This window comes from Castor canadensis, chromosome 8 (assembly GCF_047511655.1).
Source record: "Castor canadensis chromosome 8, mCasCan1.hap1v2, whole genome shotgun sequence".
NCBI lineage: Eukaryota > Metazoa > Chordata > Mammalia > Rodentia > Castoridae > Castor > Castor canadensis.
The window spans coordinates 108,958,448-108,976,065 of NC_133393.1; the positions used below are offsets into that span (position 1 = coordinate 108,958,448).

The following is a 17,618-nucleotide window of genomic DNA, read 5'->3' on the forward strand; positions in this document are numbered from 1 at the left end:
TGGAGCTTCTAAGACATTGAATAATAGCAAGTTGATGGTACAGGTTAGTGGGGGCAGGGAATGTGGTTTTCTCCCTATGCTACTCATTTGAGTCCCCAATGGCAGGCTGGCTTGAGTAGTTTCTCAGTAAGTGGTAAGTGAATGGTCTAGCCCTGTTGTAATTGCCTGCTTGTTTTTCTGTACTCTGAAACCAAATTCCATGAAGCCAGTGCTGCCTTGATTGTGATGCATGTACGTAGGTGCTCAGTAAGAATTATGAAATGAACCAAAGTCTTGGGACCTGAGTCTTGAAGCTGGCTTTAAAATAAGAGCCTGGGCATCACCTACCTACGGAGGATTTTAAAGGTGTTTGCAAGTGCAGAGGTGTGTAGGCTCATGAAGGTAACTGCAAGTGCCGTGGTACTGAATTACGAAAAGTTCACAGTTGTATTTTCTGGTTGGATGCAGTTTTAATATTTACAAAAATTTCTTAAGCTTAAAAAAATACCAGTTGATGTGGGCTGGCGGTGAAGAGCAGTGGTACTCGCCTCATATGCACAGTGCTCTCAGTTTGATCCTTAACACTTTAATCCACAAATTGTTTAAAAGTCTGTGACCATATTTGTTATTTCTCTAGCTTTCAGTGTTATATAACAGGTGTGTGTGGCTGGGGATCCAATCCAGGCCTCTGAACTACATCCTCAATCCTTAAAATTAGGGTTGGTTGCTTTTTTGTTTTTTGTTTTTTTTTTTTTGGTGTGGTACTGGGGCTTGAACTGAGGGTCTACACCTTGAGCCACCCCACCAGCCCTTTTTTGTGATGGGTTTTTTGAGATAGGGTTGTTAGGACCTGGAATCCTATTCCCCCCGAGAGACAGAGAGCCAGGCGTGAATGCAATCAACAAAGCAGAGTTTATTGGGCTGGCTAGCCAGGGTCGAGCTCCCACACGGACACGCAGGACCGGTTAGGAAAACACGACCCTGAGCCTCTTTAGGGGAAATCTTATATAGACCGCGGTGGCATGCATATTTTCGTTATCAACATTGGGCAAGCAGGCAGAGCACATCTTGCGCGTATCTCACATCTTGCACGTACTTCACATCTTGCATGTACCCCCCGCTCACATTCCCCACATTCTATATGCCCTAACTGAGCCCTGCCGCATTGCTTATCTTATCTACATGGGGTGTTTGGTACTGGTTTCTCCACCAAGGGGGTTGGGGCCCGCTGAGCCCTCCTATTCCTTTCATTCCCCCCTTTTCTTACGGCCTAAACTGAGGAATCATTCTCAAGGGGATGAAGAGCCTGATATTGTTGGCGGAGGACCAGAAGTTGGATAGTATTAATTCGACTTTTGACAAAAGTCATAAGTCGGTTTAGAATCCAGGGTCCTATGGTAACAAGTAATAGGATGATTATTATTGGCCCTGCCAATGCAGATAAAAGGGTAGCCAACCATGGGGACTGGTTAAACCAAGACTCGAACCAGCTTTCCCCGGCCTCTTTTTCTCGTTTTCTTTGTTCCAGGCTCTTTCGAAGTTTAGACATGGAGTCACGAACAACTCCGGTATGGTCAGCGTAAAAACAACATTCTTCCCCTAGAGCAACACATAGTCCCCCCTTTTGGAGGAACAACAAGTCCAGACCTCGTCGGTTTTGAAGTACTACCTCAGACAGGGAAGTGAGGGATTTTTCTAGGTGGCTAATGGAGGTTTCTATTCTCTCTATATCTTCGTCTATGGCTGCACGCAGCGAAGACATCCCTTTCTGCTGGGTGGCCAAAGAAGCTATGCCGGTTCCTGCTCCCGCTAACCCTAGGCTGAGTAGGGTAGCAATAGTTACTGTGGAAATAGGTTCTCTCTTTTTCCTTTTTTCAACCATTTTTGTATTCCAGTATGAATATAGACTCTCTTCCGAATGATAGAGGATGCGGGGCAGCACAGTCACTATAACACAGAATTCTTTAGAGCTGTTAAACACCTTAGTTGATAGGCACGGGGTGAGTCCAGACCGCGAGCATAGCCACCACCCATTGTCCTTTGGAATTACCCATTTAATAGCATTTTCCCAGGTAGAACTGGCGTTAATAACAGTACATAAGTCCCGTCTGTTCTTTGGCACTTTTCCTAAGCAGGTTCCTTGGCCGCTTACCTGCTGTATGGTCAGACCTCTCTTACGGTCTCCCCAGGAACATTGAGTAGGGTTTTCCTCAGATGAGGTATCGTGAGTGGTGTTTAGCCCTATTGCCTCATAGAATGGGGGCCTCACATCATAACATAACCAACAGGAGTTAGTCATGTTAGGGTTGGTGTGGTTTAACGTCAGGAAGGCAGCACCCACTAGCTCCCAGAGGGGGGTCTTTAGATCCGGTCATGAGACTGGGCCTCACCAGGGGAGGGCTGGTTTCTGATGGTCTTGGAGTTGTAACATTAGCCCGGGCTATGGTTGAGGGAAGGTGATGAGCTGTGGAAGGTCGGGGAGGTGGCTTTACATAGGGTGGCCTAAGTACCTTATTAGGGCCTATTGTTAGAGTAGAGACTGGTTGTTGCACACGCCGCAAAGTAAAAAGGGCTCCTGGATGATTTGTTTTGTAGAGTCTGACTCCCCAGGATTTACCCAATTCCCAATTCGTTGCCTTTTTTCCTAAATCAGTGAAATTTATCATAATGGGATTACAACTGGGGGGAGTTGGGCATCCCTTATTTATAGGTCTAGGTTGGTGGTATGTAATGCCAGATTGAGAGACTCTACTTAATTGAATAAGGTCCCCCTGTTTGGGGGGTGGCCACCATATATCCCCTGAGCTCTCACAACCCCATGACTTACAATAATAGTCTGCGATTCCTCCACATTTTTTTCTGTGGTTGGGTTGGGGAGCGGGGCAGACATAGAAGTAACTTTGGCGCAAATCCCATTGTCCCCTGCCAGTGAATAAGGCCCTTAAGTCAAAGTATAATTCTGGGAACCAGGTGCTGGGAGGGGTCACCTTGGAGGTCTGGTTAAGAATGTCTCCTGTGGATACATCTACAATCATCCAGGTCAGGTTAAAAGGTTGATGTGGATTTGTATGCCCCCAGCAAGTGGTGGACAGGGTTAGAAAAAGGAATAAAGTTACCGAGGTCCAGTATGAAGTTTGAGTTTGAAAAAATTTTCCTTGTGGTGGGACACCCTTCTTGTTGGCAGGAAGCCTTTCTTCATAGCTACCGGATCTGCCGGTCTGATGTGGGTGTAGTGGACCCAGGTGATAATCCCATTCTAGGAGGGCTGCGGAGCATCTGGAGTGTTCTCGTTTTTTGGAGCATCCCGTATCAGCCGGAGCTTGAGTGGGTTTGTTGGATGCTTCCGTGCGGACCAATTTTCCTGTTTTTTCTCCGGAGGGTGAGCCCGTCTTACATGGGAATGGTGTACCCATGCTGCAATCCCGTCGACCTTGAGGGCGGTAGGGGTAGTAAACAGTACAACATAAGGTCCTTTCCATCTAGGCTCTAGGGTTTTGGACTGATGCCTTTTAACCCATACCATGTCACCCGGGACTATGCCATGTTCCAGAGCCGGGTCCCTCTTAACAGCGTGGTATGCTTGAATTAAGGGCCAAATCCGTTGTTGCACTTTAGCTAAAGCCTGCAACATGGTCAGGTAATTTGGGGCCAGATCACCTAGTTCTGGGCTTAAGGTCCTCTGAATGATGGGGGGTGGAGCCCCATACAGGATCTCAAAGGGAGTTAGCCCATGGACATAGGGGGAGTTCCGGACTCGGAAGATGGCCAAGGGAAGGAGCGTCACCCAATCACCGCCAGTCTCCAGGGCCAATTTGGCTAAAGTCTCCTTTAGTGTCCTATTCATCCTTTCTACTTGCCCTGAGCTCTGGGGGTTATATTCACAATGTAGCTTCCAATTGGCCCCCATAGTCTGGGCTAGTCCCTGCAGGACTTTACTAACAAAAGCCGGACCGTTATCTGACCCAATTGCCTCGGGCACCCCATATCTGGGTATGATTTCCTCTAGCAAAGCCTTTGCCACTACCTGACTCGTCTCCTTCTTTGTAGGAAAAGCCTCCACCCAGCCTGAAAAGGTATCTATGAATACCAGCAAATATTTGTACCCAAACTTTCCCGGTTTTACCTCAGTAAAATCCACTTCCCAACTTCTTCCCGGAGCCCTCCCCCGTTCCCGAGTACCTGTATGGTGCCCCTCCCTTCGTCCTGGTTTCATGATTGTGCAGCTGGCACAATCTTCCACAATTTGGCAGACTGCTATGGTCTGGTTCGGAAATCGGAGCTGCGCAGATGTCAACAAGTCTAGTAATTTTCTCCGCCCCAAATGGGTGGACTTATGTAAGTTAGCCAACAGGAATCGTCCGAGTTTTTCAGGCAGAATTAACTTGCCTTCCAAGTCACTTTTCCATCCGTCTTCCCCTTCTCTAAAGGGGGAGTGGGCTCTCATCCAAGTGAAATCCTCTGTGGAGTATTCTGGTCGGGGGGGTAGCGGAGGGAGCTCTGGGACCGGCACGTCTATCGCCGCAACCGTGGAAGGTTGCCCTGTCTCCATGGGAGGACTCACCATTGCTACTCTCTTTGCTTCTTGATCTGCTCTGTTGTTACCGACAGCTTCCGGCGTCTTGGCAGACTGGTGGCCTGGGACATACATCACTGCCACTGCCTTCGGTTTTTCCACTGCCATTAATAGACGCTGGACTTCGGCTAGGTTCTTTAGATGTTTTCCTTCTGCTGTGCGGAATCCTCTTTTGCGATAGATGGCCCCGTGGACATGGATGGTACCGAAAGCATAGCGGCTATCGGTGTAGATATTGACTCGCTTTCCTTTTGCCCTCTCCAGGGCCTCTGCCAAGGCAATTAATTCCGCTTTTTGGGCTGATGTTCCAGGTGGGAGGGCGCTGCTCCATACCGTATTTCCTTCTTGGTCGACTACAGCTGCCCCTGCCCTTCGGGCTCCATCTTGGAAAAAACTGCTTCCATCCGTGTACCAGTTTAATTTGCAGCCGGACAGGGGGGTATCCTTTAGGTCAGCCCGTACCTGTGTAACTTCGGAGAGGAATTCTTTGCAGTTATGGACAGGTGTCTGCAGTTCCGGGTTAGGCAACAAGGTGGCAGGGTTCAGGATTACGGGATCTGTGAATGTGATCCGAGGGGAATCCAACAAGAGCCCCTGGTAGTGGGTGAGCCTGGCATTCGTCATCCATTTCCCAGGGGGTTGTTTAAGGATTCCCTCCACCGGGTGAGGGGCCGTTACCCAGAGGGCCTGTCCAAAGGTTAGTTTATCGGCTTCTCTCACCAGCACGGCAATGGCCGCTATGATGCGGAGGCAGGGGGGCCATCCTGCCGCTACTGCGTCTAATTTCTTGGAAAAGTATGCCACTGGTCTCTTCCAGGGACCTAGCTGTTGGGTCAAGACTCCTTTGGCTACCCCCTTTTTCTCATCTACAAACAGAGTGAATGGTCTTGTAGGATCTGGCAAGGCTAAGGCAGGGGCCTGCAAAAGAGCGTCTTTTAGCTGATCAAAGGCCTGTTGTTCTTCTCTCCCCAACTCCAATCTGGAGCTTCTTTGGTGGCCTCATATAGGGGTCTGGCTATTTCCGCAAATCCTGGAATCCAGAGTCTACAGAACCCCGCGGAGCCCAGGAATTCTCTCACCCCCCTAGTGGATGTCGGGGATGGGATAGCCAGAATAGTCTGTTTGATGGCATCAGTCAGCCATCTTGCCCCATCTGCAATCCGATAACCCAAATATGTCACTGACCTTTTACAGATGTGAGTTTTCTTGGCACTTGCCCGATACCCCAGCTCACCTAATTCCGTTAGCAGGTGTTCAGTAGCCTTGATGCACTCCTCTCGGGTTTCTGCCGCTAACAGTAAGTCATCAACATACTGTAATAGAGTGACTCGTGGGTGGCTCCGACGAAAAGGTTCCAGGTCCTGGCTCAGGGCCTCATTAAACAGGGTGGGAGAGTTTTTAAATCCTTGCGGCAGTCTGGTCCAAGTGAGCTGTCCGGATTGGCCCCCATCTTCTTGCCATTCGAAAGCAAATAGCGGCTGACTAATTTCTGACAATGGAATGCTGAAGAAAGCATCTTTCAAATCAAGGGTTGTATACCATATTTGCGAGGGGGGTAGGTGGCTGAGCAAGGTATAGGGATTCGGAACGGTGGGATGAATGTCCTCCGTCTGCTTGTTTACCTTTCGTAGGTCTTGCACAGGCCTATAGTCCCCGCTTCCCGGCTTTCGGACGGGGAGCAGAGGAGTATTCCAGGCAGACTGACAAGGCCGCAGTACTCCTTCCTTTATTAGCCTGTGGATATGAGGGGCTATGCCTCTTCGGGCCTCCTCAGGCATAGGATACTGTTTCACCCGAATGGGGAGAGCAGAAGCCTTCAATTGTATAACTACGGGCGGGAGGTGTTTGGCGAGGCCGGTTCCCGCAGTCTCTGCCCAGGCCGTGGGAAATCTTTTTACCTAATGAGTCATGTCCCCTCCTGGTTCCTGTTGACTCTCAAACAGACGATGCTCGTCAGCCAATGATAGGGACAAGACATGAATCGGGCTCCCTTCTCGATCAGTCACAATTATTCCATCTGGTTCAAAATGGATATGGGCCCCTATTTTGGTGAGTAGGTCCCGTCCGAGCAGGGGAGTGGGACTCTCAGGGACGACCAAGAAGGAGTGTGTGACCTGGTGTTTTCCTAAGTTCACCTTTCTTTTGGTAGTCCATGTACATAACTGCGTACCGGTGGCCCCCTGAACAACACTTGTTCGTGCCTTGTTCAAAGGTCCATGTGCCTTGTTTAAAACCGAATATTGGGCGCCGGTATCCACCATGAACCCCATCGGCTTCCCCTCCACATACATTGTTACCCAGGACTCGGGGAGGGGGTCTGAGCCCCGTCTCCTTCAGTCCTCTTCTCCGGCTAGGAGGACTCTGGCCTGCTCTACTGCTCGTTCCCTTTCCCTGTTTTCCCCCGGTCTCCTTCCAAACCCTCTTCTTCCCTTTAACTTAGGACATTCTCTCTTCCAATGCCCCGTTTCCTTACAGTAAAAACAGTGTTCCTTATCCGGGGTCCTGGCGTGGCCCCCTCCCCTGGGTTGGTCCCGGACACCCGCTAGGAAAATACGAGCCATTTCTCTCTGTTGCTTTCGGTTTTCCTTAGCCTGGAACTTCCGGTCCTCCTTTCTCAATTTCTCCTGGGCCTCCCTGTCTTCCTTTCTCTGTCTTTCCTCCCTTTCTTCTGGAGTTTCCCTAGCGGTAAAGACCTTTTCCGCTACCTGCAGCATTTCCCTTATAGTCATCTCCCCTAAGTTTTCCTGTTTATTGAGTTTTCTCCTAATGTCTGGAGCTGCCTGATTAATGAATGAGAGTACCACAGCAGACCGGTGGAGGTCCGCCTCAGGGTCAATAGGGGTGTACTGACGGTATGCCTCATAGAGGCGCTCTAAGAAACCGGCTGGGCTTTCGTTTTCCCTTTGAACGACTGCTTTCACTTTTGCAAAATTGGTGGGCCTTCTAGCGGCCGCTCAGAGACCGGCCATAAGAGTCTGGCGGTAGATCCGAAGACGCTCCCTACCTTCTGCGGTCCCGAAATCCCAATCAGGGCGGTGTAGGGGAAAAGCCTCGTCTATGGCCGGTTGGAGAGTTGTGGGTCTCCCATTATCCCCCAAAACGTTCTTCCTCGCTTTGTTGAGGATGCGCTCTCGTTCCTCCGTCGTAAAAAGAGTATTGAGCAGCTGATGACAGTCATCCCAAGTGGGACAGTGTGTATGCATGATGGACTCCAAGAGGTCTATGAGACACTTGGGGTCTTCAGAAAAGGGCGGGTTCTGCGTCCTCCAGTTATATAGATCACTGGAGGAGAAGGGCCAGTACTGAAACTGTTGCCCTCCTCCCGGTCCCCCTTGGCCCACCATCCGGACTGGAAGTGTAGGGACAGTTTCCTCCCCCTGTGTTGATGAGGGGATCCCTTTCCCGGATCCCTCGGGGGCGAAGTCTTTGACCCATTCCTCCTCCTGCTGCCAGTCCTGTTGAGGAGGATGAGGAAATTTCCTCCTCCGGGGCACTGGCTTGGCCAGGGGGAGTCACGTATGGAGGCGGCCGATCTTCCTCTGCCCCTGCGAGGGATGGGTAAAGGGGGGAACTCTCTGGTAAGACCGGAGATGGTGAAGGAGATGCCCTAATTTGAGGACCGGTCAAGGTGGGAAGAGGAAGTTTTTCCTCCTCCTTTATGACCAAGGCGGGCGTGACTGGGGTTTTAGCCCCGGGGGCCGAACTGGAGGGGTGGGTCAGAAAAACTGTTAACCAAGGGGGAGGGTTCCTCACCAGATCCTCCCAAACCAAAATGTAAGGAACTTGGTCTGGATGGCCTCGATTGTCTGGCTGAAAAATGACTGCTTTAACCTTAGTGATCAGGTCTAGGGAGAGGGAACCTTGAATGGGCCACCCGACTCCAAAGGTGGGCCACTCTGCAGAACAAAAGGTGTCGAACTTACCTTTCTTGATGACCAGACCCGCATTTAAGGCCCTTTCTTTAACTTCTGAAAAGTGAGAAAGGATCAGAGACTTTGGGGTTGTTTGTCCCTGTCCCATTGTGGAAGGAGACTCAAACACCAAGAGAGATAGAACAAAAAGGGTAAAGGCAACAATAATTCCACACACACACAACACTCTCCAGCACTCGCTCGGACCGGTCCTTCTCTCACACTGGTGCGCACCCCATTCAACCTCCTCACCGTCCAACTGGGATATCAGGCCGAAAGGCGTCCACTTGACGGGTGGTCGGTCGACTAGCTCAATTAGTTCTTCACCTGGCGCCAGGGTTCCTAAAATGCTCGAGCCCAAATGAGAGGAAAGCCTCTCCCAATAGGACCCTGTGGTTCTCCTTGCGAGATTCCCAGAATGAATCTCCCTGGGGATTGGCCGAATCCCCGCCGCGGCCCAAATGGAACACTCAAGTTCCTCCAAATGAGGGTCTGGGATCCCCTCCCAACCCCTAGGACTTGGGATCGCCCCTGCTTTCTCGCAGGCAGGTTCTGTCTCTCGAGAAAATGAAATCTCGGTGGAACCTCCAAATGTTAGGACCCGGAATCCTATTCCCCCGAGAGACAGAGAGCCAGGCGTGAATGCAATCAACAAAGCAGAGTTTATTGGGCTGGCTAGCCAGGGTTGAGCTCCCACACGGACACGCTGGACCGGTTAGGAAAACACGACCCTGAGCCTCTTTAGGGGAAATCTTATATAGACCGCGGTGGCGTGCATATTTTCGTTATCAACATTGGGCAAGCAGGCAGAGCACATCTTGCGCGTACCTCACATCTTGCACGTACTTCACATCTTGCATGTACCCCCCGCTCACATTCCCCACATTCTATATGTCCTAACTGAGCCCTGCCGCATTGCTTATCTTATCTACATGGGGTGTTTGGTACTGGTTTCTCCAACAAGGGGGTTGGGGCCCGCTGAGACCTCCTATTCCTTTCAGGGTCTCGTGAACTATTTGCCCAGGCTGGCTTTGAAACTCAGTCCTCCTGATCTCTGCCTCCTGAGTAGCTAGGACTACAGATGTGAGCCACCAGCACCCAGCTACAATCAGTATTTTCGACGTTTACAAATGTTTTAAAAAGATAAGTATCTAAGCACTGTACAGAGAAGGTGTTAAGTATTGAATGTTAAATTATAAAGAGGACTACTAACAGATGAGCTAATGAAAACAACAGAATAAGGGCGGGATGCAGTGAGCAAATGGAGACAGTCTGTGGGTTTGGCATTGTGCTGTGGGTAATACATGTGAGATGACTGATGGAGATGAGTGAAATGTTATTTAAAGGAGAACCACAGTTAGTTTTAGGGGAGGGATGATGCTGAAACATTCTTGAATCTCATGCTTTGTTTTTTGAAGCTCGCTCTGTGTACGGGAGCGGTACTGGGGGTTGAGTCAAGAGCCTTGGGCTTGCCAGGCGCACGTCCTACCAATTGAGCCATGCTCTCTGCCCTTGAGATTTGTGTGTGATTAACATCTGCAAATATAGTTTGAACAAAAATTGCTGTGTCTCACATTCTTAAATTCTGTACATGAGCCAATTAGGCTACAGTTAAGCCCCTCCCAAGCAGCCTGCACTTCTGAGCCTGAGGCTCAGCACATGGTCACAGAAGTGCCTGAGGCAGACGCAGCCTCACATGGGATTCAAAGATTTTAACACCTGAAAAGGCTTTTCTTAAAGCAAAAACAAAAACCTTTTTCATGGTTTCTGCTACTTACTTTATTTTTATAAGCAGCATGTGAGAAGTCTAAATCTCCAGAGGTCAAACACTTAACCATGTATTAGTGGACGAGTGGTTTATATCCAGAAGCTCATTGGACTTTATTTTTTATTTTTATTTTTTGGTGGCACTGGGGTTTGAACTTAGGGCCTCACGCTTGCTATGCAGGGGCCCTTACAACTTGAGCCACTCCTCCTGCACTTTTTTCTGTGATGGTCTTTTTTTCCGAGATAGTGTCTCCCGACTATTTGCCCTGGGCTGGCTTTGAGCATTGATCTTCCTGATCTCTGCCTCCTGAATAGCTAGGATTGCAGGCGTATTACCACCGACTTTAATACCTGCAAATTTAAATACTGAAGTGTAGCTAAAATATGCGAGGGAATGTCTCCCTAAGAGTTTCCTAATCCTATAATGAATTCTCTTGAAAAATTTCTAAACTGAGATACCACTTTTTTAGAAATTGCTAACTATAATTTAGTCATTTTCTACTCAGCCATGTTTCATTTAAATTTACTTGTTTTGGAGGACAGATGTACACTTGAATCTGACCTTGGTCCTATGATAAAAAATCCATATTAGCTGGATTTGCATTGAGCAGGTTAGGGCTGTTTTCCAAGTCCTGTAGGAGACAAATGCTTTGTTTATAACTATGTTCTGTGTTTCTGCAAAAGGCATTTCAAAGTCAATAAAATTAACCCAGGACAAAAGTCTTAGTATCAATCAGCATTGCCCAGAATGTGTTTGGAAATGCAGGAATGTTCGGAGAGATAGCATTAGGCTGTATTAACAAAATGGTTCCATGACTAAGTACACTTGGGAAGACCATTTCTTTCCTGCATGACTTCTCAGATCCTTCACTACATCAATGTGAGTTGTGAATTTTCCAGAATTGTGTTTTTTTTTTTTTTTTGTGGTACTGGGACTTGAGTCCAGTGCATGCTAGCTTCTACGAAGCTATGTTCCTAGCCCCCCAAGTTATTTTTGACCAGAAGGAACACCTTTCACCCATCTTGTCCATAGGACATGCTGTCCCATAATACAAATTAATTTGGAATATATAATATAAAGTGTTTTGGAAGGACTGTGGACTTTTGAAGAGTCATTGCAATATTATTGTTTCATAAAAGATACTAACTTTGGTTTCCCTAGGATTTATTTGGTGGTAATCAGTTTAGTATATGGACTTTTATTGCAAAAAATTTGTTTTCCAGGTAATGAAAAGAAACATTTGCTATATGAATATTCTTTATTGAGAATCAAATATTCTAAATTGACTAAACTCAGAGGTAGTCCTGTCCCCCTTCCAATAAACTTTACAGTTTTAGACAATGTTTATATTTTAATAGGTTCTACTTACAGTATAAAAGAAAGTCACTGAGAAAGCTTGTAAAATCAGCTATGAAATACATATAAAAGGCTCTAGAGTAGTTCATATGCTAAAATATGATAAAATGGCTTGGGAGAAATACAGTGCTTACTAGTAATAAAATGTAGTCTACAACAAACTCAAGGTTTTATTTTCGGTATTAGGAACACTTGATACTCTTTTCCTGATCTGGCCATCATTTTCTTCTCCTCCCCCACCTAAAGTCATGAAGAAGTTACAGTGATCTATCATAAAATAAACATAAATTGTTTCTGTTTAGAAGAAGAAACTTCTCAGTAAGAAACCTATCCCATTGCAATAAGACAATATGCTATGCTTATTTTTCTGGATTCCCTAGGAAAAGATATTTCCAATCCAGCATCAGATAATCATGCTTTCTAAGCAAGGCTAATTTACACCATACTTTAGAGACAGATTAGAAATGCAAATTTATTTCTAGGGAACAAAACGCAACATTGAGTTCTTAGATGTTCAGAAATGTTAAGAGGAGGCTTTTAGCATTTCTGACATATTCAGCAGCTGAGTCTGATGAATTAAGCACCAAATCAACATTGACTGGTATTTGCCTGTAGAGACTTAACATTTTAAATTAATTGAAATCCCTTCCATTTAGTTTCATTCATTCATGTTCACAGGGGCTGGTGGATTGGCTCAAGTGGTAGAGCACCTGCTTAGCAAGTGTGAGGCCCTGAGTTCAAACCTTAGTGCCACGACAAAAAAAAAAAAAAAAGACCATTCATGTTCACAAACATTCCACTAACATTCCCCACTGTTCAGTCATGTTAATATCATAATTTGGGGGGCACATGAGAAAGCTCTATAACTTCATGAAAGCTTCCTTGAATATTTGTTAGCCAGTGTTCCAGTTTTCAGGTCAATTTTGTTTATTTCAGAGGCAAAGATTTGGCTTTTGTAAGGTATATTACACTACCTTCAAAACATTCATCCCCAAGTATCAGTTGCCCTTCCTCCACCTGAGCAAGCACTGAAAATGTAGTCCCTCCTACCACTGTTTCTAACAGTCAAAGAATCTCTGTCAAACAGGGTCTTCATTTTACAAATAAGGAAACTGCATGTGGTAGACTTGAACCCACGACTTCTACCTACTAATTATTACTTTATTCCTGTGTTTTTCTCCTTTCTTGAAAACCTTCATCATGTTGGTTTCGCTACAAAAGGATTTCACCTTAGAGCCTGAGGAGCATAACCACCTGGTTAAAGGGGTGAAGAGTGAAAGGTTTGGGGATCTGGTCTGACCACACAATTCCATGGTTCTGTTTTGTCTTTTTTGGGATGGGAGGTGTTGGGTATTGAACTCAAGGCTTCATGCATGCTAATTAGCACACACACTACCACTAAGCTACAACCCTAGTCCTGTTTTTGTCTCTAAGTGATTTAAAATTTGATTTTGATACAAATTTTGATTTTAAAAACGTTATTTCAGTAAGAAATTCTCATTAAGGCTCATGAGCCAATTCAGATTTTAGTTCATATCCCTTAAAAACTGCTATCTTAGAAAAGAGAGACTCCTCAGTTGAAAAATTGTTTAGGGCTTGATAATCAAGTTTAGTCTTACATACTTTAAATGTAATATACCAAAATCATTTTTTGCACTGTTAATACATTGCTCATTTAAATAAAAGTGATCAAGATATTCAGGTTATTACCATGTTTTATAAGTGGTTAAAAAGAAATGACAAATGCTGTTAATATTAACATGAATGGCTAACATGTAGGATAAGCTTGGCACAGAAATGGCACCTAAATTGCTCATGTCCTTTATTGTCCTCAAGCATTCACCATGGGCCTTGGCCAGCACAGTGTCATTTTCACATGATGCAGAACTTGCAACTTAAAATGAGAACCACAGTGAGCTGGCGGAGTGGCTCAAGTAGTAGGGTGCCTGCCTAGCAAGCATGAGGCCTGAGTTCAAACCCCAGCACTGCCAATGGCAACTTGTGTTTTGTGAGAATACACAGCACTTAGAAATCTGCCTATTAGGATTGCTACTGTTTTTTTTTTTTTTTCTCTGTTTGATCCTTGCCGTCCCCCATTTAATTCTTACATAAAACATTTTAACATAAGTTAACTCTTAGAGAATGGCTGCTTTGAATTGAGTACTAATGGTAAAAAGGTAAACATTTGTTTTCTGATTAAAAAAAGGTGGTTTGTAGTGCTGTTATCAGGTAACATAATGCCCTTTCTACAGACTAAGTGCAAGTGAAAGCACTGTATTTGGAATTTTTTTTTTTTTTGATACACACATGAAAATACTCTAGTCAATGTTACCAGTGAGCCGGAGATTACCAAAGCATAAAACCTAGTTTCATAAAATGACCCAAAGCCCCATAGTTCTGGAAGGGTGGGTCTGGGGGTAGCAGGTTGCTGGAACCCTTTTTCTTCAATCAGTACCTATTTTGTTCTAGGCTCTAAGGTTATAAAAATGAATTTTTCAAACAAGTAGACCTTGGCCTCAATGAGCTCATACTCTAATAAAAAGGACAAAAATGAAGATCATATGACAGTGTTGTAAATCCAGTAATTGAAAAAACCAGCTGATCTGGGGGAGCAGAGGCATGGCCTCAAACCTCATTGCCTGGAAGGAGTCTTCCTGGTGGAGATGATACTTGAATGGAGTTGTGGATTTTTGGTTTGGTTTTGTTTTTGTTGTGGCTGTACTGGAGTTTGACCTCAAGGCCTCGTATGTGCCAAGCAGACACGCTACCACTTGAGCCATACCCCCAGCTTGAATGGAATTTTAAAGGCGTGAGAAACAAAATGCAGTGAATCGGAATGGCTTTCCAGACGTGATGCAAACAGTATGAGGTGGGAAACAGAAGCAGCTGACAGTTGATTGTGAAGCAGGCCCCTCCCCCAGTGATATGCAGAAAGGGACTTGGAGATGACTTGGGAGCAAGAGACTAGTAAAGCTGCTGCAGTGTCATGTGCAGGTGAATATGACCAGGCAAATGGACATGCTCCTGAGGCTGGCACTACACATGGGGGGGTGGTCCTCATCATAACAGGATTGTGGCCTCTTGATGCAGAAAGGCAGGATGCTGGCTGGGAGGAAGAAAGGCTCAGTTGACCTGTTCCTTTGGGATTCTATAAACAACCTTGTCCCATTAGGGTCATATTTTCTTGGATCACTGAAATATGTTTGCCTGTTTTCTCTCGGCTCTCCTTAGAACATTAGCAAACCTAAGTATTCTCAGACAATTTCTTCCTTTGTGGAGAACTAGTTATATATAGCACTGTCTCTTCACAAATACCACTCATGGCAAAGTCTTGTATATAGTAGGTGATAAATGTTCATCTTTGTTGCTTATATTCATCTGGTTCTTTGTATACAAAATTACTTCCTTTTTCTTGCAGGATTTTGTTTTGCTTCTCAAGTTTAACTTCTTACAAATTTCTAAGACAACTTCAAAATTAAGTGTCAATGGTCAATATTTGATAGGTAGTTTTTTCCACTCATAAAACTGAATCATTCCTTTCATTATTCCCACACATTGCTTATTTCAGGATTTGCATCCATCTCTCTTCGTAGGGAAGACTGTGGAGTTTATCCAGGTGAGGTTCCACCAGAGCGAGTTAGAGTTGCCTGGAATGACTAATCCCTGATTCCAGGTGCTGATGGGGTTTGAGTTTCACAGTTTACTTTATTTGAAAAACATGTGCAAAAGAGGCACTAAAAATAAGAACAAACTAGGCTTTGTTGCAGCTGAGTAGCTTGGCATTGCCCTGTATAGAGGAACCAATGGGCATGAAGGATTTGATACAAGGACAGAATCTGATTGCCTTCGGAGTGGAAATATAAAGTCCTTTTTAAAAGCACTGAAGTTCTGGGATTTCTCTGGAATAACTATCTTTGTGAGGTGCGGGTCATGTCCAGGGACTGTAACCTGAGAAGAAACAAGAAACAATTGTACAAATGACTTCAGATGTTTTGTGGTCTCAACGCTGAAAACACTGATAGCCAGCACTAAAATGTGGCCTTTGTGCAAAGCATGTAACAATCTCTGCCAGGCCCTGGGGGCAAGGCACCGATGGGTTAGCCAGTGCCTGTTGATACAGATCACAATTGTTAATGCTCTTGCCAAGAATTACGAAATGAAATAAAGACAGCTACCTTATCTGGTGATGTAAGCCAGGAGAAAGAAGGAAGCAGTAAACTGATTGTGCCACTGTCACTTTCATGGAGTGGAAAGGTAGAGTTGATTGTTTGCCTTTGTCCAAAGTCTATAATCGTGAGATTATAGACTCATGATGGGTCTCACGATTATAAGTAGAATTCTTTTTCCAATTCATTCCCGTTTTCTTGCACCTGATCTAAGTATACAAGACTATTACATCCTTTAAAAGATTTGATTTTACCTGGTTTTGTTCATATGATTCTGAAGCTTCAGCTAGATTGCCTTTTTTTTTTTTTTTTTTTTTTTTAGTGGAAAGATAAGACAAATGGCTGGGCGCCAATGGCTCACACCTGTAATCCCAGCTACTTGAAATCCCAGCCACTTGAGAGGCTGAGGTCCGAAGGATGAACGTTCAAGACCAGCCCAGGAAAACAGTTCATGAGACCCTATCCCCCATCTCCAAAATAACCAGAGCAAAATGGAGTGGAGGCGTGGCTCAAGTGGTAGAGCACCTGCTTTGCAAGTATAAAGCCCTGAGTTCTGACCTTAGTCCCACCAAATATTTAAAATAAGATAAAAGAACAACTCACGACTATTGTATAATGGAAAGAGTAAATAGGAAAATAAAGGGCCATGTGAGGCGATTGACAGTGAGCTGAGGCTTCTGAGTCTCCATCCGTCTTCTCAGTAGAGATGAATTCACAGGAGGAGCTGTGGGAGTTGAGCCTGGGGATCACCTATGGAGCAGGAAGTTTCTCAAGGCAAGTTTCAAACTAAAGACCGTGACTTTCATTATGTCCTAAAGATGAAATAATGAAATACAAAGCCAGTTTTTACTACAGAAAACATGACTACCTTCTACTAGGAGTAGCTGTATAAAAAAATGGTTTAGTAGTTTGCATCAGCCCCACAAAACAAAGCAGAACAATCCTGAATTTCTTAGAGAAAAGTCCTATCAAAGAGGAAGAGGCACAATCTGGCCAAGTAAGTCAGGTGCTCATTCATTTAGTTCATTCACATAAACCTACTTATGCTCAAGTTATCCTGTGCCTTCTAGGAAGACACGACAGAACCATGCATCGTAATAGAATTAAAAACGGGAAATTTACTTGCATTGACTGAGCAGCAAGATATGTCTATCACTTGCTTATGTACTGGTAAAGGTTGTGGTCATATTCACTTGGAATGAATCCGAACAAATTCAAGATTGCCCCAATCTTTTTTTTTTTTCTTTTTCGTTTGTTCTTTATGGTGCTGGGTATTAAACCCATGGTCTTGTGCATACCAGACAAGTGCTCTACCACTGATCTACAGCTCTAGCTTAACAACCACCACCACCCTTTTTTTTTGGTACTGGGGTTTGAACTCATGACCTCATGTTTGCTAAGCAGGAGCTCCCACCACTTGAGCCAGTCTGCCAGCACCGCCCCCCCACCTTTAATGGCAGAAATTTTGTTTTATGGAATCAGAGTTAAATGGTATCTCATGAAGCTTGGAATGCTTTTGCTACATTGTTTATTCTTTTTATTAAGACAACATTTGTAGTCTTTATGAGGTACGTTATGGTAAATTGATACATATAAACAATGTAACATAATCAAATTAGTGCAATAAGCATTTCCAACTCTTCAAACATTAATCACCTTTTTTTGCAGTACTGGTATTCGAACCCAGGTCTTTGCACTTGCTAGGCAGGCGTGCCACTGTTTGAGCCATGCCTCCATTCTCGAATATGAATCATTTTTACGTGCAGGAATTGTGTATTCAGAATTCATCTCGAAATACATCATAGACTGTTTTAATCTATAGTGACCTTACTTTGTTAAAGAACACTTGGAAGGCCCCTTACTGA

The 17,618-nt window shown here is 45.2% G+C and overlaps 1 protein-coding gene across 3 annotated transcripts in view; it reads right to left on the reverse strand.

The window, feature by feature from the left end:
• Positions 1 to 13,586: 13,586 nt before the first annotated feature.
• The window catches only part of Cpm (carboxypeptidase M), a 71,126-nt gene continuing 67,094 nt past the window's right edge, over positions 13,587 to 17,618 (reverse strand). For all 3 annotated transcript variants that reach the window (XM_020174578.2, XM_074083871.1, XM_074083872.1), the window contains one exon: positions 13,587 to 15,535. In XM_020174578.2, coding sequence (XP_020030167.1) covers positions 15,293 to 15,535 — 243 coding nt within the window. In that variant the 3' untranslated portion in view covers positions 13,587 to 15,292. The remainder of the gene's footprint in view (positions 15,536 to 17,618) is intronic.